Below are 22345 nucleotides of genomic sequence, written 5' to 3' on the forward strand. Positions count from 1 at the left end.
AGGCATAAGAGGTAGTGAGAGGCAGTGAAAAGGAGAGCTGGACTGAGGGTGAGGACACCTGGGTTTGTCTCTCTGCTCTGCCTGCTCTGCCATTAACTAGCTATGTGAGCGTGGGGGCCATCTTTCCACACTGGGACTCGGTTTCCTGCTCTGCAAATTGAGACCTGAATTAGATATCCAAGATTCCTGCCTCCTCTCATTTTCTCTGTTTCTGGATGATAGGAATGGGCACAAGACACAGAAACAGTTGGGATGGGACAGACAGGTGTATGAGAAGCCAAACGGCAGGCAGACGGGAGGGTGGGGGAGGGGAGGATGGACTAGATTGAAGGACTGGTCCTAGGACGGAAAGAACCCAGAGCTGCCTCGAAAGGAAGTGATCCCTCAAGGGGCAAGATATTGGCCTAGATGACTTTGATAGGTGGTGGCCGGGGGTGCGCAGGAGAGTAGGGTCGCCCGCTCAGGTTCTCAAAACGGACCCCGCCCCCTTTCCAGCAAATCGTAGCTTTCCCCCCCATAATGCCCAGCAGCCACTGCTAAACCGCGCACTGCAGCCGAACTCTACCTAACTCCGCCTACCTGACCGCCCAGTACAATTTCTCCATTTTTATTGGCTTTTATGGCTGTCATTCAGAGAGTACCCGTATTCGTTGGTTGTTCCCCCTACCTACTCTTTTCTTTCCCTTTTAATCTCGCCTACTTAGGCTGTACTTGCCCCCCGAAGCCAATTTCCTTTTTCTATTGGGTAGCTGGAATGCCATTTCTCACGATACAAGCCTATGATTGGCTGTGCGCGCCAGGGCTCGCGCAGTTACCAGGCAGCGGGCTAGACTGAGGCTAGTTACCACGTCAGTGAGCTGACAGGGAAGGTAGCCGGCTCCACCGCCCGTTCCGGCCGAGTCTTTCTGGCCGACTGTGCGGTCCCTGACTTCGGCCTCAACTTCCAGGAAACGGGCTCCTTTCCTTCTCCCATCTGCCACCCGAGCCGGGAGAGTCGGTTAAAGACGTCTTCGGGGCCCGGGCTGGACATGAACAGCGGCTGCGGGTCCTGGGACTAGGCCCCGCCATTTTGGATCCGCTGACAGGTCAGCGAAGTCTCTTCTTAGAGTTCCAGTGTCGTGAAGGCCGCCCTGACATCGCCATAGGGAATGAGGGGAGGTGGGCCCTTAAGTTGGACGAGCCGGGTGGGTTAAGAACGCAGGGGCAATAATAAAACAGGAAGAGATTGTTGTGGGAGAGAAGTGGGAGGCATGCAGGGGGCAAAGGTCAGGCCCTTGCGGCCAGAGGGGCGACTTCAGCTCTGACTTCTGATCCCTTTCGGGTGCTGGAATCTTTCTTCTTGTGTTCCCAGGCTTCACCTAGCCTTCAGCTCCCCTCTTCTAGAGCTTTCGGTATCCCAAAGAGCCCAGTCCTCAAAAGCTGAAAGCAAACCTAAAGAACATTGTATCTACTTTTTAGGGTTGATTTTTAGACCTTAGAAATTAGAATCTCTGCAGATCCTGTACAGCGTCCACTTCTGTGTGACTGCCTCCTTAATACAGCTGAACTGCTTCATTAATACTGGATGATGAACTAGTGCAACCTAGACTCAGGTAGTGAGAAGAGGTGTGGAAGGATTGAGGCCAGTCTTATGAAGATCTGGGCTAAGAGAAGACTTTCCACTTCTGGGGCAGCTCAACTGCCAGTCTGGGTCTGTATGTAAACACTGGACTTATCTTCTGAGACCGTTTCTTCCTTTACACAATCTTTTACAGATATTCTCTTCTGGTGTGTATTTTGGTTGGCATTTCCCCCCCAAGGTGGTCTCGTCATTTGGCTTAAAGAGATGTTTAATCACAAGGGAGCCACTCTATTATGACATATTTGGCCGAGAACAGAGAGGGATTTGAGTATTGGTGAAGTTTGGTAGTTGGCCTATTATTTTTAATGGGTAAAAAGGCTCATGAAAGATGTTCAGCTAATTTAAAAGTGGTAGGGTCAGGGCAGCAGAGTGAATGATGGAGCATAACTCCAAGGAGTAGTTTATGGCACTGTGGTAATCTTTGATAAACTGCTGTATTGTAAAACTGTAAAAGTCTTCAGAGTGCCTTCAGAAATGAGGAATAGTGTAAATAGTGTTTTTTGATGCACAACATAGAAATTTGTATGCCTTTAATTCAGGTATATAAGGCACTTCTCTGGGCCCTGTGGAGGATACAAATAGAAAGGTCTGTTTTGGGATTGCTCTGTTTAATTTACCCACTTCTTAAAAGCAGTGGCATATATGTACAATGGCCTACCTAGAGCATGAGCTATAAGCAGTATCAACCTAATGCCTTTCAGAAAGTAATGGACACTCAAAAAGTGTTATCTGTACCTAGGATTAGTTGTATGTAGTATGTGATCCTGACTTGTGGCCTAGTTCTGGGCTTGGCAGTCAGGACTTTGCAAGGTGAGGTACTAACAAGGAGGATCAAAACCTCATTGTGTTAGAAGAAAAAATGTATAGGAGTGACAGTGACTAAACTCAGTTTCTTATTACCTAATGCCCTCTGCCCTCCAGAAATTGTGTGTGTGTGTGTGTGTGTGTGTGTGTGTGTGTGTGTTGGTGGGGGATAGCATTGTTTGTATTTATCAATTTTAAATAAGTGGGAGGGAAATGGTCCAGGAAACAAGTTTGTATTTTAACTTGCTGATCTAAGTTGCAGAATTTCTACAAAAAAAATAGAAAGTGGCTTATGAAATGACATAGCCCAGGAAGTATCCAGGTTTGATGAACCTGCCTTGCTCACCTGGGTTGATGTGCCCTGTTGTTCCCTGTTGAGTTGATAGGCTTTTGCATAATAGGCAGTCTAGTCTTTGAGTAGATAGTGTGACCAATCCAGCATCTTTTCAGTTGGGCCTGGAGGTGACTCAGGCCTCAAAGATTTCCCCTTTCTTTACCAAAAAGTCATTTTCTAGGTAGGAATAGTTTTTCACCCCCAACCCTCACCCCAGATCAGAAAATTTGTTCTTTTGTATGTCAACCATACTTCAATTAAAAAGAAAGAAAAGAAAATTTGTTCTTCCTTCAAGACTTGAATTTGAGCTATATTTCAGAGGTGGCTGTAGACAGTGTCTTCTAATCTTGACAGTGATGCTTATTGGCTTCGTGGGAGCTCAGGTTGTAGACACCTCTCCTCATGAGTAGCCGGGCACCAATCCCAGTTGAACTCATAGTTCTCAGAGTTCCACTACTTTCACGTTCCAGAATGCATGATGACTGCCACTTTTAGATAATAACTTCATTGATAGGGTACTTAGACTGGCTAGTGTGGGCAGCTGGAGAGGCAAAAGATGCAGCTCCTGCTTTTAAGGAGACACACTGTATTTATACAGTACTCTCTGGAAGGATCATCCTCGTCTTTGTTTGCCACTTCTGTTGATTGATCACAGTCTGTCCCTGTGGTTCAGTGTGACTGATTAGAATGATTCTGCTGTTGGGGTAATAATGGTGAAGTTGAGTTGAAGGGAGAAGGGGAGGTTTGTTTTACCATCAGGCTGAAAAGGCTTGTGTAAATATAATTAGCAGCTGTTTAGCTTTTATTGTTCTTTTTCTATATTCAGTATGTTCAACAGCAGTTGTTTAATTAAATGAAAACATAATAGAGCAGTCTGTTGATTTGGAGCCCCAGTCATAGTGAGAGTGATCATGGAAGTAACGATTTGTTGCCGTCACATAAACCAAGGATTACAAGCTTAAATGCCTGAGTATCAGGCAGGTAATGTAAATGAGGGAAGTAAGCCAGGTATGAATGTATTAGGATGTAGTAGGGACTGTTGTGTACTGGCATGTGGGCACAGTATGACCAGTCTTCCTATTTTTCAGGAGAAACTTGAAATTCAGATCATTGTGTTTTAAACTCTTGGCAACTAGTTAAAGTCTTTAAAAACCTTTTCCGGATAGAACAAATATGTCTGTGGATTGGATTCTATCCATCATGGGTGGATGATGACCCCTGATAGACAAGACATGCCTTATGAGACTTAATCACTGCAGTTCTCCTTATATAATCACACAGGCTAACTTTTTATCTTTGTCCTACTCTGTGAACTGTCACCCTCAGTTGTCACTTTGGGTGCTATGAGTGGTTAAAAGATGAGTGAGAGAGAGAAGCATTGTTTCATTTTTCATCTCCAGGCTGGTAGAAAGGACATCTTTGGACATATCTTAGTGGCTCACCTTGCATATCATCTTGGGATAGACTCAGAATCTCCATAGAGGGAGGAGGTGTCATGGCAGAGCTGAGGTACACTGGTTACCTGATTATTGGGTTTGGGAGGATTTTCCAGTCGTGACCTGTCAGGGCACCAACTCTTTCTAGTTTGACTTTCACTTACCTCCACCCTCTGGGTAAATTTCTTGAGCCAGTAAGTTATTTACTAATTCAGTAATTCTTGGTCACTCTCTGTGCTTTATTAGCACAGAACTGTGTTATATTCCTTGGCTAGCTCTGGGAATTTTTTTTGGTGTTGTTGTTTTTAAAAGATTTTATTTATTTATTTGACAGAGAGAGACAGTGAGAGAGGGAACACAAGCAGGGAGAGTGGGAGAGGGAGAAGCAGGCTTCCCGCGGAGCAGGGAGCCCAATGCAGGGCTCGATCCCAGGACCCTGGGATCATGACCTGAGCCGAAGGCAGACGCTTAACGACTGAGCCACCCAGGTGCCCCTAGCTCTGGGAATCTTAAAAGCTGCATCTTTAGTGCTTCTCTGGAATATTTGAGAGAGTGAAGATAAACCTTGGAAGGGCCAGTTGAGGGTTATTTAGCTTCTGCCCTCTCAGAAAGCCCATCCATTTTCTTGGTTTGCACAGCTCTGTATTAGACAGCAAAGCACCATGAAGCAGACAAATAGTTTTTGCCTTTGGAGAATCTAATTTCTTATTGGATAAGGACAACTTTTTTTTTTTTTTAAGATTTTATTTATTAGAGAGAGAGAAAACACACACACACACACACGAGTCGGGGGGACAAAGGGAGAGGGAGAAGCAGACTACCCACTGGGCACGGAGCCTGACTTGGGGCTCTATCCCAGGACCCGGAGATCAGAACCTGAGCTGAAGGCAGACGCTTAACTGACTGAGCCACCCAGGCGCCCAAGAGTTATATATTTCTGAGAATATGTGAACATGCATATAGCACATGAGGAGACTTCAGGAAAATAGATAAGAAAATAGACTGATGGGTAATGTGGGTTCTTTTTGTCTTTAGAGTAGCCTGTGTGGAATTTGTAAGAATATGAAGTTCTTCAGTTTTGCAGATAGAGAAACAAATACGGGATGCAGAAAGAAGGTTTGCCTGCCTGGCTTAGAGTCCTCGTCTTCTATGAAGTTATTGTTCTCACAAGAGCTGGATGTGAGCTGCACTATATTAAAGAGTCAGTCTTTGATGTTTTTTCATCCATTTGTTCATTTGCTCCTTCAGTATTTATCATTTATCTTACAGGCATTGGGGATAAAAAGGTGAATAAATCATGGTGTCTTCCTGAGATACCTATAGACTCATGGGAGAGACAAACTAAATGAATAATTATAAATGAGTATAAGTTCTTTAGAGCTATGTACAGTGTAATGGGATGACAAAAAGGACTACTAATCCTCCTCTGGGGGAGTGGGTTAGCTAAGGAAGATCTCACAGAGCAGGCATTGTAATAACAACTAATTTTTGGAGGGTTTAAATAGTGCTGGTACCATGCTAGGTGCTTTACAGTCTTACGTAGGCCTCACAACAAACAGATGGGGAGGTACTATCTTCATTTTGCAATGGAGAATTGTAAACTGGGGCTCAAAAAGGCTAAGAAACTTGGCTAAGATCATAAAGGTGGTAACAGTCAGGACTGTTTTGCTTCTGAAGCTTGTTCTTGTAACCACTGTGGTATTCTGACTTTCTCATTGACTTTTGGATGTAATGACTAAGGGTTTACCAGGTGGACAAGAGTGAGAAAAAAATATGCAAAACAGAGAAGGAACAATAAGTGCAAAGGCAGACAACAAAGACCATGATTTTAAAAAGAAGGAACTTTTGATGGTCTATTTCATACATAGAGAATATGTATAGCATATATGGGGCATCAGTGTCCCCTACCCAGCTTAAAAAACAAAATATCACCAAAACGAGGGCTGCTTGTATATCCTTCTCTGTTAGTCACATTCCCCCTCCCCTTGGCCACTATTCTAAATTTTTTTTGTGAGTTTCTCTGGGGTATAGTCTTAGCAGTGTAATTGCTGAGATATAGGATATGAAGTTCTTCAATTTTGCAAGATGATGCTAAATTGTAATCCAGATGAGTTGTATCCATTTACATACTCACTAGCCACTTGCTCTGCATTTTTACCAACTCCTAATATTTTTTTTTTTAAGATTTTATTTATTTATTTGACAGAGAGAGAGATAGCGAGAGCAGGAATACAAGCAGGGGGAGTGGGAGAGGGAGAAGCAGGCTTCCTGCTGAGCAGGGAGCCCGATGAGGGACTCGATCCCAGGACCCTGGGATCATGACCTGAGCCGAAGGCAGATGCTTAACGACTGAGTCACCCAGGCACCCACCAACTCCTAATATTGTCAGATTAAAATTTTTGTGCTGTAAAATGGTATCTCATAAACTTATTTTACAATTTTCTTGATTATTAATGGAGCTAATAATGTTTTCATATATTTATTTGCTGTTTGTATTTCCTTATTCTGTGAAATGCCTATTCATGTCTCTTGCCAATTTGGGGGAGGGTTTATATGTCTATTCTTATAGTTTTGTAGCATTTTATTTTTTTATTTTATTTTATTTTAACGATTTTATTTATTTGAGAGAGAGAGGCAGCGAGAGAGGGAACGCAAGCAGGGGGAGTAGGAGAGGGAGAAGCAGGCTTCCCGCCAAGCAGGGAGCCCGATGCGGGACTTGATCCCAGGACCCCGGGGTCATGACCCGAGCCAAAGGCAGACGCTTAATGACTGAGCCACCCAGGCGCCCCTGTAACATTTTATATTATGGATATTGCTTCTTTATTAGTTATATGTGTAAGATATACAAATATTTTCTCCCAGTTTGTGACCTATCTTTTCTCTCTTTTTCATGGTGTTTTTAGAACAAATGTCTTTAATTTTAACATGATTTAATTTACCAGTTTTTTAAACCAGTTGTGCTTTTTGTTTCCTGTTTAGGTGCTTCTCTTCTATGCTGAGATTATAAAAATATTCTTATATATTCTAAAACTTTTCAAGTTTCCTTTTTCACATTTAAGTCTTTAATTCATTTGAAATAGATTTTTTTTTTTAATTCCATGAAGTAAGGATCCAATTTATTGTTTCCGTTTCTCCTGCTTTTGTTTAGATCTAGAGGGAGTTGCTAGTTGATAGAGTGACTCCTTCTCTTTGGATCCTCTTGGGGTGAGTAACTGGGATGCCACAGAGCACCAGGGGAATGCTGTAGACTCAGCTTTAAACAGACAGTACTTTCAAAGGGTATATGTGGCTTAGAGTCTCTGGGCCAGTGGCTTATCTGGCTGGGGATGTTAGTTGCTGCTTATTTGGTTGTTCCCTCTCATGTTATTTCTGATACAAGATAGACCTTAAATTCTTTTCTACCATACTTAAATGAGGTCTCTGCAGGCCTTTGTGACCTTGTTTTTGTTTTGGAAATGAATGCTTTATTTTTTTTAATTTGATTTTTTTGAAGATTTTATTTATTAGAGAAAAAGAGCACGAGCGGGGGGGAGGGGTAGAGAGAGAGGTAGAAGCAGACTCCTTGCTGAGCAGGGAGCCCGATGGCGGACTCGATCCCAGGACCCTGGGATCATGACTTGAGCCGAAGGCAGACGCTTAACCAACTGAGCCACCCAGATGCCCCCCCTTTGTGACCTTGTGACAAGGGGTTCTAGGCTTTCGCCTACCAGGTAGCAAGTGCTTCATCTGAGCTTCCCATTTGAAGCTGAAGGGCAGGTTCCCTTGGGAGAATCCTTCTGTGAGGAGACAAATGCTCAGAGGCCTGGCAGATTGAGGAACTCTGTATGGTCCTTGAAAATAATTCCTCTTCATTCTCTAGTTGTTTCTTTTTTAACTAAGAAATGAAGCTTAAGACAGTGATTTTGCTTAGATGTTCACTGTCTTAGAAAGTTCTTAGCTTTTGGTGCTTAATAAATTTTGATCAAATGTTAGGTTGATTACTTCAGTTGGAGTCCCAGTTCAAAATTTATTTTCTCTGGGAAGCCTTCCAAATAGCCGGTAGATCCTTTAATTTACTAGTTAATAATTGGCATTTTTTTTTTTTTTTGCAATTTGTAGTATAGTGTTGTTGTTTACCTGTTGCTGTGTTATTTTCAGTATGGGTGTTTTCTCTCATTCTCTTAGTTCTTTGAAAGAGAAATTAAATATTCTTTTTTTTTTTAAAGATTTTATTTATTTATTTGAGAGAGAGAGAATGAGAGATAGAGAGCACGAGAGGGAAGAGGGTCAGAGGGAGAAGCAGACTCCCTGCTGAGCAGGGAGCCCGATGTGGGACTTGATCCCGGGACTCGAGGATCATGACCTGAGCTGAAGGCAGTCGCTTAACCAACTGAGCCACCCAGGCCCCGAGAAATTAAATATTCTTATTTTATAGTGCCCCTTTACAGGCCTTCCAAAATATTTTTTTTAAGATTTTATTTATTTTAGAGATGGAGACCGCAAGCAGGGTGAAGAGCAGAGGGAGAGGGACAAGTAGACTCCATGCTGAGTGCAGAGCCTGACACAGGGCTAGATCTCACAACCCTGAGATCATGACTCCAGGTGAAATCAAGAGTCTGGCACTTAACCGACTGTGCCACCCAGGCGCTCCCAAAATATTTTTTATAATGGTAGGTATTCAGTATACATACTGAATAATAACTATATATTGAAGGCCCTCCATGATATGCCCCACACTTGCTGTTCTAGCTTTACCTCCTATTATTCCCCTAGGAATAATGTTCCAGCCAGTTTGGAATAATCATGATCCCCTAAATACCTACTGAATTTTCCTGCCTATGAGCCTTTACCCTTACTATTCTTTCCTTATATTTTTGACCGTTTGAATCTGGTCTGGTGGCACCTGGGTGGCTCAGTTAAGCATCTGGCTCTTGATTTCAGCTCAGGTCATGGTCTCAGATTCCTGAGATAAAGCCCCATGTTGTCAGGCTTCATGCTCAGTGAGGAGTTGGCTTTTCTCCCCCTCCCTCTGCCCCTCCCCCTGCTCACTCTCTCGTGCTCTCTCTCAAATAAAAAAATAAATCTAAAAAAAACCAACAACAAATCCTGTCTTTTCAGTTGCCTTTCCAGAGCCCTCTGCCAGAAATAATTTTCTTTGTTCCACTACTGTGACACTGTGTATTACTCATGCATCAGAGATATATATGGGTTTGTGTATGTATGTATATATTTTATCTAATCTACTAAATTATAAATTCCTTGTGGGTAGGTAGTGACAATTCTGTATGCTGTGCCTAGTATTTTGCTTAGCATGTGTTAGGTAATGTCTGATTGGCTGAAGTAAATGTTAGCTAATTAACTTTGATGGCTGCTCTTAATCATTACATATGGAATAATACAACTACTCTTCACTATTCTAATTTATTTTTTTAGTACTTTTAAAAAATTATTTTATTTTAAAATTATTTTATTATTTATTTATTTATTTTAAATACTTTGTTTTTTTATTTGTCAGAGCACAAGCAGGGGGAGTGGCAGGCAGAGGGAGAAGCAGGTTCCCTACTGAGCAGGGAGCCCGACGTGGGACTTGATCCTAGGGCCCTGGGATCATGACCTGACCCAAAGGCAGACACTTAATGACTAAGCCACCCAGGTGTCCCTTTAATTATTTTTTTTTAAGATTTGTTTATTTGAGGGGTGCCTGCGTGGCTCGTTGTTAAGCGTCTGCCTTCGGCTCAGGTCATGGTCCCAGGGTCCTGGGATCAAGCCCCACATCGGGCTCCCTGCTCGGCGGGAAGCCTGCTTCTCCCTCTCCCACTCCCCCTGCTTGTGTTCCCTCTCTCGATGTGTCTCTCTCTGTCAAATAAATAAATAAAATCTTAAAAAAAAAGATTTATTTATTTGAGAGCGCATGCACAAGTGCGAGTGGGGGCAGGGGCAGAGGGAGAGAATCTTCAAGCAGACCCCCTACTAAGTGGGGAGCCCGACTTCTGCTGGATCCCAGCACCCATGAGATCATGACCCAAGCGGAAACTAAGAGTTGGTGGCTCAACTGACTGAGCCACCCCGGCGCCCCTTTGCTATTCTAATTTAAAAATAGGCAATAGGTAATATATATGTGTGACACAAAATTCAAGAAGTACAAAAGAATATACAGAGAAAAGTAAGTCTTCCTCTCATCCTGGTTCCCTACTTCCCTTCTCTGGAGGCAACCTCTGTTAGCCATTTCTTCAAAATCCTTCCAGAGATATAGAACATATTCATCTTGCCTAAATAATTTAAGGATGGAACGATACTAGAGATTTTATCTTTTCTCTTCTGATACTTTGAATTATTTTTGAATTTGTTCATCTTCTGTTTCTTGGTTCTCTTCCTCCTTATTGTTGTTATGTTCTCATTGTTGAATCTTGTCAGGAGAGAACACGTGCCTAGGGCATTTGGAAAGCAGGTAAGTCTTCTGGGACTAACCTAGTTGTTTCTTTTCTTTCTTTCTTTAACCTAGTTGTTTCTTTAAATTGTCATTAAAATCAATGTTTTGTTATGTTGGATTCTCTTGTGGATTTGAAGGCGGTATTATGGTCCTGGACAAAATTTGTTCCTGTCCTTTTTCCCTTTATTATAATGGTTTTCATACTTCCTGCTTTCTGGGGGTCCTTATGCAAAATATGCAAATAGTCGTACTGGAAGGATGTATTTTTTTTTTTTTTTAAGATTTTATTTATTTGAGACAGAAAGAGGGAGAGAGAGAGAGAGAGAGCATGAGAAGGGGGAGGGTCAGAGGGAGAAGCAGACTCCCTGCTGAGCAGGGAGTCCGATGCGGAACTCGATCCCGGGACTCCAGGATCATGACCTGAGCCGAAGGCAGTCGCTTAACCAACTGAGCCACCCAGGCGCCCTGGAAGGATGTATTTTTTTCTGTATATCTCTGGCTCATTTTCTTTTAGATCCCATTAAACTCTGTAAATGCCTCATGGGCAGAAATTATATTTCATCTTTCTCATCATTATTGATTTTAAATTATATATATATATATATACATTTTTTAAAGATTTTATTTATTTATTTGAGAGAGAGAGAGAGCACATGAGAGGGAGAGGGCCAGAGGGAGAAGCAGACTCCCTGCTGAGCAGGGAGCCCGATGCGGGACTCGATCCTGGGACTCGAGGATCATGACCTGAGCCGAAGGCAGTCGCCCAACCAACTGAGCCACCCAGGCGCCCTATTTTTTTTTTTTTTTTAAGATTTTATTTATTTGAGAGAGAGAGAGAGAGAGAGAAACAGCATGAGAGGGGATAGGGTCAGAGGGAGAAGCAGGCTCCTCGCTGAGCCGGGAGCCCGATGTGGGACTCGATCCCAGGACTCCGGGATCATGACCCGAGCCGAAGGCAGTCGCTTAACCAACTGAGCCACCCAGGCACCCTGATTTTAAATTATATTGATGGTATAGTAATATAGTTTCCTTGTAAAAAATTAAAAGATTATAGGTAAGGCTAAAGTGTCCTCTGATTACACCCTGATTTCACAATATCATCTCGAGAGATAACTATGGTTGTCGAGTTTGGGGTACATCTGCCCAGACTTTTTTTTTTTAAGATTTTATTTAGTTGACAGAGAGAGACAGCGAGCGAGAGAGGGAACACAAGCAGGGGGAATGGGAGAGGGAGAAGCAGGCTTACGGCTGAGCAAGGAGCCCGATGCGGGGCTCGATCCCAGGACCCTGGGATCATGACCTGAGCTGAAGGCAGACGCTTAACGACTGAGCCACCCAGGTGCCCCCATTTTTTTTTTAAAGATTTATTTATTTGGGAGAGAGTGTGGGTGCGATGAGCGGGGGCGGGGGTGTTTGTGGTGGTGGGGGATAGGGAAAGAATCTCAAGCAGACTCCCCACTGAGTGTGGAGCTGGACATGGGCCTATCTCACCCAGAGACCACGACCTGAGCCAAAATCAAGAGTCAGACACCCAACCAACTGAGCCACCCAGGCGCCCCTGCCCAGACCTTTTATTCTCTGTTTACATAGGTATAAATTACCTGGACAAAATACATTAAATACACTTAGCAACATGGATGACTCACAAACATAATGTTTCAAGGGAAAAGGTCAAACTGCAGAAAAATACATGCAATATTATATTGGTTACATAAAGTAAAAAAATATGCAGAATAATACTGTTATTTAAAAATATTTATCGGAGCGCCTGGGTGGCTCAGTCGTTAAGCGTCTGCCTTTGGCTCAGGTCACGATCCCAGGGTCCTGGGATCGAGCCCCGCATCAGGCTCCCTGCTCAGCCGTAAGCCTGCTTCTCCCTCTCCCACTCCCCCTGCTTGTGTTCCCTCTCTCGCTGTGTCTCTCTCTGTCAAATAAATAAATAAAATCTTTTTAAAAATAAAAAAATAAAAATATTTATCAATGAAGTAAAAGTATGAAGCAACATAAAAGTTTAATAAACATCAGATTTAGAATAGTGAGACCTATGGATGAAAGAGAGGAGGATATGATTAGGGAGAATACACAGAGACTTCAGTTGTATTATTCTTAATCTGGATCCTGGCTGTTCTATTGCTTTTTATATTGTACTATATGTTAAATATTGCATATTTTCAAAAACAAATCTAGTATTTTATGTAGGGTGGGTGGGTTGGTTGGTTTTTACATAAATGGTAACATAGGGTTATATACTACAGTTCCTTTTTTTTTAAATTCCATATATCTGAGAGCTCTATCCATGTCTTATTTGCTTTGTATCCTTAGAACTTTGAAAGATGCTGTTTGCATAGTAGGTGCTTAATAAGTAATATTTGTGGAATTCTTTCTTCCCTTACCCTGATAACCTTACTGTTTTAACTTTCCTGGAGCCTGATCTAAATGTTTGTCTAACTATATGCCTCCATCACCCTTTCCCTTCCTGCCTTTTAAAATTTTGTCCTTGTGAGGAGGGTTTCTGAATAATGGAAAGTGAAAAGTACCTAGGGTTTTCTCTATGCCAAGAAGATATTCTGTTTTTTTATATTTTCACCTGGGAAGAGAATTAAATATCTTTTCTACGTGCTGTTCTAGGCAGCAAAGAAAATCCTGTGATAATTCAGTTGGGAACACTTAAAGTACTAATGTAGTATTTTAGCTTCACTTCAGAGATTCATACAGAAGGAGCTTTAAAATGAGTCTACTTTTCAATCTATCTTATTAGAGAGTTCCTGCTCTAAGCAAGTGAACTTGACCTTTCAGAACTTTTTAAAGGTGGTATCACTGCCACTGTCCAGTTTTCTGGAGCTGACTTGGTAGAATGGATGTAGTCTATAAGTTGACATTGTAATTGTGGTTCCAAACCAAGGCTATTTTTCTGACAGCCTTCATTCTTTTCTTTTAACTTAAGCTTTCACTGTTACTTTATTGAGGGAATAAAGAACAACAAAGGGAAGATCTGAAATATATCTTTAACAAACTAGTGACACAGATGTATCTGCGAACCTAAAATCCTCACAGGAGAGATTTTGGGGACAATTGACTTTGAAGAATTTGACACGCTTGCTAGAGATTGTTGAGGTGCTTTTGAGAAATTTTCTGGATTGATACTTTTTGAGTTGTATCTTGAAATTCTGGAGACCTCTAGGAGAGCCGGGTAGCTGGATTCATAACATAAGATGGACTTCATCCCATCCTGGTATTACTGGGGGGAAATCATGGTACTGAGAAGTTAAATCATAATTCTGACCTTATCAGGTACTGATTTAAACATGGGTATGCTCTGAGTAACTAAATATTAACTAACTTTTAACTGTTTTGGTAGGTTTACCAGGATGGTGGATAAAAATATTTACATCATTCAAGGGGAGATTAACATTGTGGTTGGGGCAATCAAACGAAATGCCCGATGGAGCACTCATACTCCACTGGTAAGTAGGGAATGGGCAGATAGCTTGGTCACTGAGTTGTAAGGGATCTGATGCATGGTTAAAACAGTAATCAATTTCTCTGTAATAATGAGAGTAGTAGGAACTCAGAATTGTTCTTGGTATCAAGGACCTTTTTATTTTTTAAAGATTTATTTATTTATTTGAGAGAGAGAGAGTGCACGAGTGGGAGGAGGGGCAGAGAAAGAGAGAGGGGGGGAAGCAGACTCCCCATTAAGTGGGGAGCCTGATGTAGGGGTTAATCTCACGACCCTGAGATCATGACCCTAAGATCATGACCTGAGCTGAAACTAGGAGTTGGTCGCTTAGCCGACTGAGCCACCCAGGCAGCCCTATCAAGGACCCTTCTGTTTTATTCCAACTAGTGTCAAATTCATAGGCTGCCTTTTTTTTCTCTGGGACCCAAAAGATGATACTATTCTTCTAGCTATTTTTGTGGACAACTGAAGGTAGCACTCGGGACCTCTTAAATATGCCTTACCTTTAGATTCCCTAGGACTATAATTAGCTATCAAATTGATACATGCAGGGTGGCTTGGTGGTGGTACTCCTTGGGAGTATATAGAGCAGACCATATCTTGCCAATCAGATGAGTAAAAAATTTACCTGTTGTAAAGCTGTCTTTCTTTGTTGCATATGTATGTTCAAGGATATTTTTTGCACCGTTGTATAAAACAATATTTGGCACAATTGTAAAAACAAGTTTAGACATTTCCAACTCAGTGAATATATGTACATGTGTTTGGAAATTTCTCATGTTCATTTATAAAAATGGATTGTTTAGGGGTGCCTGGCTGCCTCATTCGAGGTTGGAAGTTTGAGCCCCATGCTGGGTGTAGAGATTACTTAAAATCTTATTTTATTATTATTATTTTAGTAGGCTCCAGGCCCAGTGTGGGGCTTAAATTTACAACTGTGAGATTAAGTGTCCCATGCTCTACTGACTGAGCCAGACAGTCGCCCCAGAGACTTTTTTTTTTAAGATTTTATTTATTTTAGGGGCGCCTGGGTGGCTCAGTCGGTTGAGCGACTGCCTTCGGCTCAGGTCATGATCCCAGGGTCCTGGGATCGAGTCCCACATCGGGCTCCCTGCTCTGCGGGGAGCGTGCTTCTCCCTCTCCCCCTGCTTGTGTTCCCTCTCTCGCTGTGTCTCTCTCTGTCAAATAAATAAATAAAATCTTTAAAAAAAAAAAAAGATTTTATTTATTTTATTTGAGAGAAAGAGCAAGCACGAGTCAGGGGCAGAGGGAGAAGCAGACTCCTTGCTGAGCAGGGAGCCTGATGCGGGGCTCAATCCTAGGACTCTGAGATCATGACCTGAGCCAAAGGCAGACGCTCAGCTGACTGAGCCACCCAGGCACCCCAAGACTTTTTTTTTTAGGATTTTATTTATTTTTTATTTTTATTTTTTTAAAAGATTTTTTATTTGACAGAGAGAGACACACAGCGAGAGAGGGAACACAAGCTGGGGGACGGGGAGAGGGAGAAGCAGGTTTCCTGCTGAGCAGGGAGCCTGATGCGGGGCTTGATCCCAGGACCCTGGGATCATGACCTGAGCCAAAGGCAAACACTTAACAACTGAGCCACCCAGGTGCCCCAAGATTTTATTTTTAAGTAATCTCTACACCCAGTACATGGCTTGAACCTACAACCCCGAGATCAAGAGTCACATGCTCTACCAACTGAGCCAGACAGGTGCTCCAAAAATAAAATCTTAAAAAAATAAAAATGGTTTAGAAGTGAGAGTGGAATCAGCAATGTCTTGAAATGAGCATGTATGATTATATAATGAGTATAAAGAAGGAGAAGAGATAGAATAATACATTATTTTAGTCTTTTGGGATGCTATAATAAAGTACCACAGATTAGGTGGCTTATAAACAAGAGAAATTTATTTCTCACAGTTCTGGAGACTGGAAGTCCAAGATCAGGATGGTGGTCAGGTGAGAGCCCTCTTCTGGGTCTCAGACTTTTCCTCCCATGATGGAAGGAGCAAGGGAGCTCTCTTGGGCCTCTTTTATAAGGGTATTAGTTCCATTCATGAGGGCAGAGCCCTCACCACTTTCTGAAGGCCCTAATCACCCACCTTTTAAAGGCTCTACCTCTTATACCATCACATGGACATAAGGATTTTTACATATAAGTTTTGAAGGGACATGCACATTCAGACCATAGCACATATAAAGGCCCTGGCAATCTATGGTAGCTTGAGTGCTGTGGTTATAGTATAGATTTAGTATTTCAGTGTTTACTATTTTAGGTAAGCCCAGAGTATCTTTATGAAATAGGAGATTAGGGAACTGGAAAACTGAACCATGGCTAACTTTATTTTCCTCAGAAGGGAAACTTAATCCTTGGATTCAAAGTGCTCTTGATCTATCTGTTATTTCCTTTTTCCTTTTTGTCTGATACTGACTCTTTTTTTTTTTTAAACCTATGTACTATAGGATGAAGAACGGGATCCTTTGCTGCATAGTTTCACTCATCTAAAGGAGGTTTTAAACAATATAACAGGTAAGTCCCCACATCTAAGTAGGATTATTTATACTGATAAAAAACCATGTGTTTGATTTATTGTAGGGATAGACAAAACTTTTCCTGTAAGGGACTATATAGTAAATATTTTAGGCTTTGCAGGCCCTAGCAACTGTGCAACTGCTCAATTCTGCCATTGTAGCTCAAAAACAGACATAGATAATACTTACATGAATGAGTGGTAAATAAAAATTTTTTCAGAAACCGGTACAAGCCAGGTTTGGCTCATGGGTATAGTTTGCCCCTGGTTTACTCCATTGTTGATCCTTTTCCTTGAGTTCCTGGTACAATGTCCCACTTTAGTGGGGAATCAATGTTCATACAATTAAAGCTCCCTTTATTGTTTGAGTTATAATGAAGTTATTTTTGGTCTTGTTTTAACTACTTTCTTTCTCTGTCTCATGCATGCCATGAGGTAGGAAGTTGGTGGCACAAGTGAAGTTTTTATTATTATTTTTTACAAGTCAAGTTTTTAGTACTTGCAACAAAACCCTTCTCTTATAGAAAGTCGTTGTCACTTTTAGGGCCTTATTTGTGTGTAATATAGATCTTTCAGTCATCATGTGTTCCCAAAGTCATTTGTCCCTTTTTTTACTCCCTGTTTTCCTAATCATAATAACTATGTAATATTCATATGTTTAGAATTTTCAAAGCCTCTTTCATGTTTATTACCTTATTGAACTTTTACACAATCCTGTGAAGGAGGCGTAACAGACATTGTCCCCTTTTTATGAATGAAGTTGAAGCCCAGAGACATTTTAAATGATTTAGTTGAGGTCACATTGATCCTAAGTGGTGGAGTCAAAACTAGAATTCAGGCCTGGTTTAGTGCCCTGGTCTGCATTGCTTCTGTTTATGAAATTAGAAGAGAATGTATGCAGGAAGTGCCTCCCATTATGTATATGTATGTGTCAAAGGAGTAGGCAAATCTCAGTACCCTTGGGTTTTTCAAGGGGAGAGAGATGGAAGGGGAAAGCCTCAGAGCTATGTTCCTCTGTCAACCAAAAAGGACTTTTGCAATTTATATTCCTGGAGTGGAACAATTGAAATAGTTTTTAGGTTTCTGCAAGTTAAGTAAGCAATAACACATTTTTTCCTTTCATGAGAAATGTAGGAGAATATCTGGAGAAAAACTCCTTTTTACTTTCCTAAACATGGGCTGAAGTTATCTAAGCGTTCTCTACTTGTTTTTTTTAAAGGAGCAATTTCACTCAGTTGAAAAACATCGGAAATGTTAGCCAAAGATCAAGTATAGAGGCAGCGGTTATTAGCCAGTTAGCAAGGTTAAAGCTGCAACTAAGTGGCATGTTCATATTTTATGGCCTGTACTGTAAGTGACTTGGCTGCTTTAGGAAGTTGGCTACTTGCACAGATTTTTTTTTTGTTAACTTTACAGATAAATATGCCTACCTATCCCAATTAGAAAGAAAATGTAGTGGGACGCCTGGGTGGCTCAGTCGGTTGAGCGACTGCCTTCGGCTCGGATCATGATCCCAGGGTCCTGGGATCGAGTCCCGCATCGGGCTCCCTGCTCCGCGGGGAGCCTGCTTCTCCCTCTGCCTCTGTCTCTCATGAATAAATAAATAAAATCTTTAAAAAAAAAAGAAAGAAAATGTAGTGAGTAGGTATTTACAACTCTTTTTGGTGGCCAAAGTTCAGCGTGCAGTTGATCCTTGAATAATACAGATTTGAACCATGTAGGTCCACTTATATGTGGATTTTTTTCAGTACATACAGTACAGTACTGTAAATATATTTGCTCTTCATTATAACTTTTTTTTTTTTTTTAAGATTTTATTTTCAAGTAATCTCTACACCCAGTGTTGGGCTGTTGGGCTTGAACTCACAACCTTAAGAGCAAGAGTTGCATGCTCTACTGACTTCACCAGCTGGCTCCCCCCTTATGACTTTCTTAATAACATTTTCTTTTCTCTAGTTACTTTATTATAAGAATAAAATATATAATACATATGACATATAAAATATGCATTAATTAATTGCTTATGTTATCAGTAAGGTTCCTGGTTAACAGGCTATTAGTTAAGTTTTTGAGGAGTCAAAAGTTATACATGGATTTTCAGCTGCAAGGGGGGGGTTGGTGGCCTAAACCCATGGGTTGTTAAAGGGTCAACTGTACTATCTTTTAAGAGATGTGAAGAGGATTAAATATGTTAGTATACTTGGAAACATTTGACAAACAATTTATACACAGTATTGTGTTGTATGTGGTTGGAAACACCCAAAATGGCTGAGATCAGACTGGAGTAGCCTTGTAGGCCTTTTGGGCACTCTGCAGACGTTGAGGAGCTGAGATGGTGCTGCTATCCTTTTTTTTTTTTTTAAAGATTTTATTTATTTATTTGACAAAGAGAGAGACAGTGAGAGAGGGAACACAAGCAGGGAGAGTGTGAGAGGGAGAAGCAGGCTTCCTGCTGAGGAGGGAGCCCGATGTGGGGCTCGATCCCAGGACCCTGGGATCATGACCTGAGCGGAAGGCAGACGCTTAATGACTGAGCCACGCAGGCGCCCCGGTGTTGCTATCCTGACAGAGCTACATTTCCTTCTTACCATCTAATCCATATCCCATACTTGTTTTCTCTATCCTGACATATCCCTGACATATCTCAAGAGACCATATCTGTGGTGAGTGGTGCAGTCCAGGACTTGGGGTTCTTGACCATCTAAGAGCTGCCAGAGTTGAGTCTTCTGCTTAATTTTCCTTTATCTTTGAGTCAGGAATCCAGATTATCTGCTGCTTCAAACTAATAAAATCAGGATGTGCTGAGGAGCCAGTTCTGTCAGTGGTACTAGGAACATAGCTGGGTGTTGCCAAGCTCTCTCCTGGAGCAAGAAGGTAATAGTATTTTCCAGGGCAGATGTTGAAATGGTGCCTGCCAAGGTTGCTCATTGTTCTTAGGTTTTAACATATTACCTGCCTGAAAAAATGACAGAGTGGACCCAAAATGGAACATTTCGTAGTCTTTTTTTTTTTTTTTTAAGATTTTATTTATTTATTTGACAGAGAAAGAGGGAACACAAGCAGGGGGGAGTGGGAGAGGGGAAGCAGGCTTCCTGCCGAGCAGGGAGCCCGATGTGGGGCTCGATCCCAGGACCCTGGGATCATGACCTGAGCCGAAGGCAGATGCTTAACGACTGAGCCACGCAGGTGCCCCCGTTTCATAGTCTTCTGATTGGTTCTGACCCCCCACAAAGTGCTGGCTTCCAGGAGCAAGTTTATGGGTCAGCTGCCCCTGTGGTCCTGGACTCTGTAGTCCATGACCAATTTCTTGTTTCTTTTACTGAGACAAACAGATTTTTCTGATTGGCAGTGTCAGGAGGACTGCTTTCTTGGAAGCCTATTAATGCATTAATGGTAGGAGGCTGGGAAAGGGTTTTGAACTTGGAAAGAGAAACTGAGGGGACTGCCTGCTCTGTGTGACTGGGAATGGTGTCCCACCTAGACTGGAGGAGGTATGGCAGGAATTCTAGGACTTGCATTCAGTTTAACTCATGAAACTGACTTGGGCTTAGACTCTTCTTATAAAAAGGCTTTCTACCTCTGAAACAAATAATGCAATATATGTTAAGAAAAAAAAAAAAAAGAAGAAGAAGGTAGCAGGAGGGGAAGAATGAAGGGGGGAAATCGGAGGGGTAGACGAACCATGAGAGACGATGGACTCTGAAAAACAAACTGAGGGTTCTGGAGGGGAGGGGGGTGGGAGGATGGGTTAGCCTGGTGATGGGTATTGAGGAGGGCACATTCTGCACGGAGCACTGGGTGTTATGCACAAACAGTGAATCATGGAACACTACATCTAAAACTAATGATGTAATGTATGGGGATTAACATAAGAATAAAAAAAAATTAAAAAAATAATAAAATGGAGCAATTAGAGAACAAAAAAAAAAGGCTTTCTATTTGCTTTTTTCTAGGCTATCTGCTGGCTTGGTTAGTTAGGAGTATCACTGTTGGAAATGGGTAGTTCATTGGACAGTGTCAGTAAACCAAAATGATTTTTTTTCTTTTCTTGTAAATAGAGGATCTTTTAAGTAGATAAGCACTACCTACTCTTCCAGGAGTATTATCTGAGCATTGTGGAAGAAATAAGTCCATTGTCTCTAATAAGGTTAGCTAACTCAATACCAGTTATTCTCACAGATACATGTTTCTGGACTACGTTCGCAGTTAGTATTTGCCCAAATTGCATGATGACTGCATGCTTTGTAGCATTTAGAGTAATAAAATAGTCTAATATCAAATCTAAAGTGACGGTTGCACTTGGAAGATACTGGGTACCTAAGAGCAAAGTTTGCATGTTGCTATTTTGGATAAAACCTTAGCTCACCATTAGTGAGACTTGAGTGCTGCCCCTCCTTTGGTCTTTAAGCCGTCTTAGGAATCCTTTTAGGAGGTTATTCTGAAAAGTTAAATTAGATGTGTGGTTACCAGGGGCTGGGAGGGGGTCTGGGGAGTGACTGCAAATGGGTATAGGGTTTCTTTATGGGGTGATGAAAATGTTCTGGAATTAGATAGTGGTCATGGTTGTACAACTTTGTGAATATATTTTAAAACATTGAATTGTACACTTTAAAAGGGTAAATTTTATGGTATGTGAATTACATCTTAATTTTTAAAAACAGCAAATGTAGGCTGGAAGAGTAATGGGATTCGCCAGTTCTTCCTCAGGACTCAGAGCTATGGAGGGAAGCCTCTGTAGCTGCTGCTGTGCCCTGAACCCATTACCCAGCAAAGGCAGCATAAGGCTCTCTTCAGCCTCCTGGCCCAGTTTGTCCTTTTATGTCTCTCTCATTAACTCAAGAAGCACATGGCTTTTATATTTAAATTTATTCAAGCTGTAATCTTTGACATTTGAGTTAGCTTTTAGTACAGTTTTGCATTTATAGTAATATATATTATGTATTTTCTCTATCCCCAAAGAATCCGTTTTAATCTTTTCCGGATGCAAATTTCAGGCTGTCTTGTCCCATCTCCCCTCTCTTGCTCTCTTTCCCCTCCCCCCACGGAGTGTGTTTGATCAGGTGTGGCAGGAATATCCACTGTCAAGCTGCGCCCTTTATATTAGTCAATATTATCCTTCTCCCCCCTCCCTGTCTGTCTGCCCCTATGGGCTTTCCCAGTTGATTTATAATTTTGGAATTCTCATCGGAGTCTGTAATACAGTTTGTTCATTATTTAACCAAAACCTGTTTAATGAGCAGAGAGAGGCAATGTAAATGTTAGGCATGTTGCAGTGATGTACCTTTGTGCTTCTCAAAGCGGGTGGGTAGTTAACTCTGTGCTGCCTGCCGGGCTGGGGTGTCTTGGCCTTAGGGGCAGAAGGACCACTGCTTCTCCCTTACATCTTCCCAAACCCTGCCGTGGTTTGGGATTCCAAAGACACGTTTCCTTTTATTCTTCTAGAGATCTTGTGGGGGTTCTTGCATATTGAAGTTATCTTCAATCTTAACTGCTAGACAGGTGGTAAGATCTGTGGCATGGGATAGGGGGGGTGAAAGGGAAAGGAAAATATCCGGATACTTGGTACTGCTCCTGGTTTTAGGTCTGAAGAAAGTAAGCAGTTAAAAAAAAAAAGAGGGACGCCTGGGTGGCTCAGTCGGTTAAGCATCTGCCTTCGGCTCAGGTCGTGATCCCAGGGTCCTGGGATCGAGTCCTGCATCGGGCTCCCTGCTCCGCGGGGAGCCTGCTTCTCCCTCTGCCTCTGT

General features: G+C 41.9%; 1 protein-coding gene across 2 annotated transcripts in view; it reads left to right on the forward strand.

Annotated features, from left to right (window-relative positions):
* Positions 1 to 854: 854 nt before the first annotated feature.
* Positions 855 to 22345, forward strand: part of GBF1 (golgi brefeldin A resistant guanine nucleotide exchange factor 1) — a 119044-nt gene continuing 97553 nt past the window's right edge. For both annotated transcript variants that reach the window (XM_044916138.1, XM_044916139.1), the window contains exons 1-3: positions 855 to 1085; positions 13963 to 14068; positions 16534 to 16600. In XM_044916138.1, the coding sequence (XP_044772073.1) occupies positions 13973 to 14068; positions 16534 to 16600 (163 nt within the window). In that variant the 5' untranslated portion in view covers positions 855 to 1085; positions 13963 to 13972. The remainder of the gene's footprint in view (positions 1086 to 13962; positions 14069 to 16533; positions 16601 to 22345) is intronic.

This window comes from Neomonachus schauinslandi, chromosome 6, assembly GCF_002201575.2.
Source record: "Neomonachus schauinslandi chromosome 6, ASM220157v2, whole genome shotgun sequence".
Lineage (NCBI taxonomy): Eukaryota > Metazoa > Chordata > Mammalia > Carnivora > Phocidae > Neomonachus > Neomonachus schauinslandi.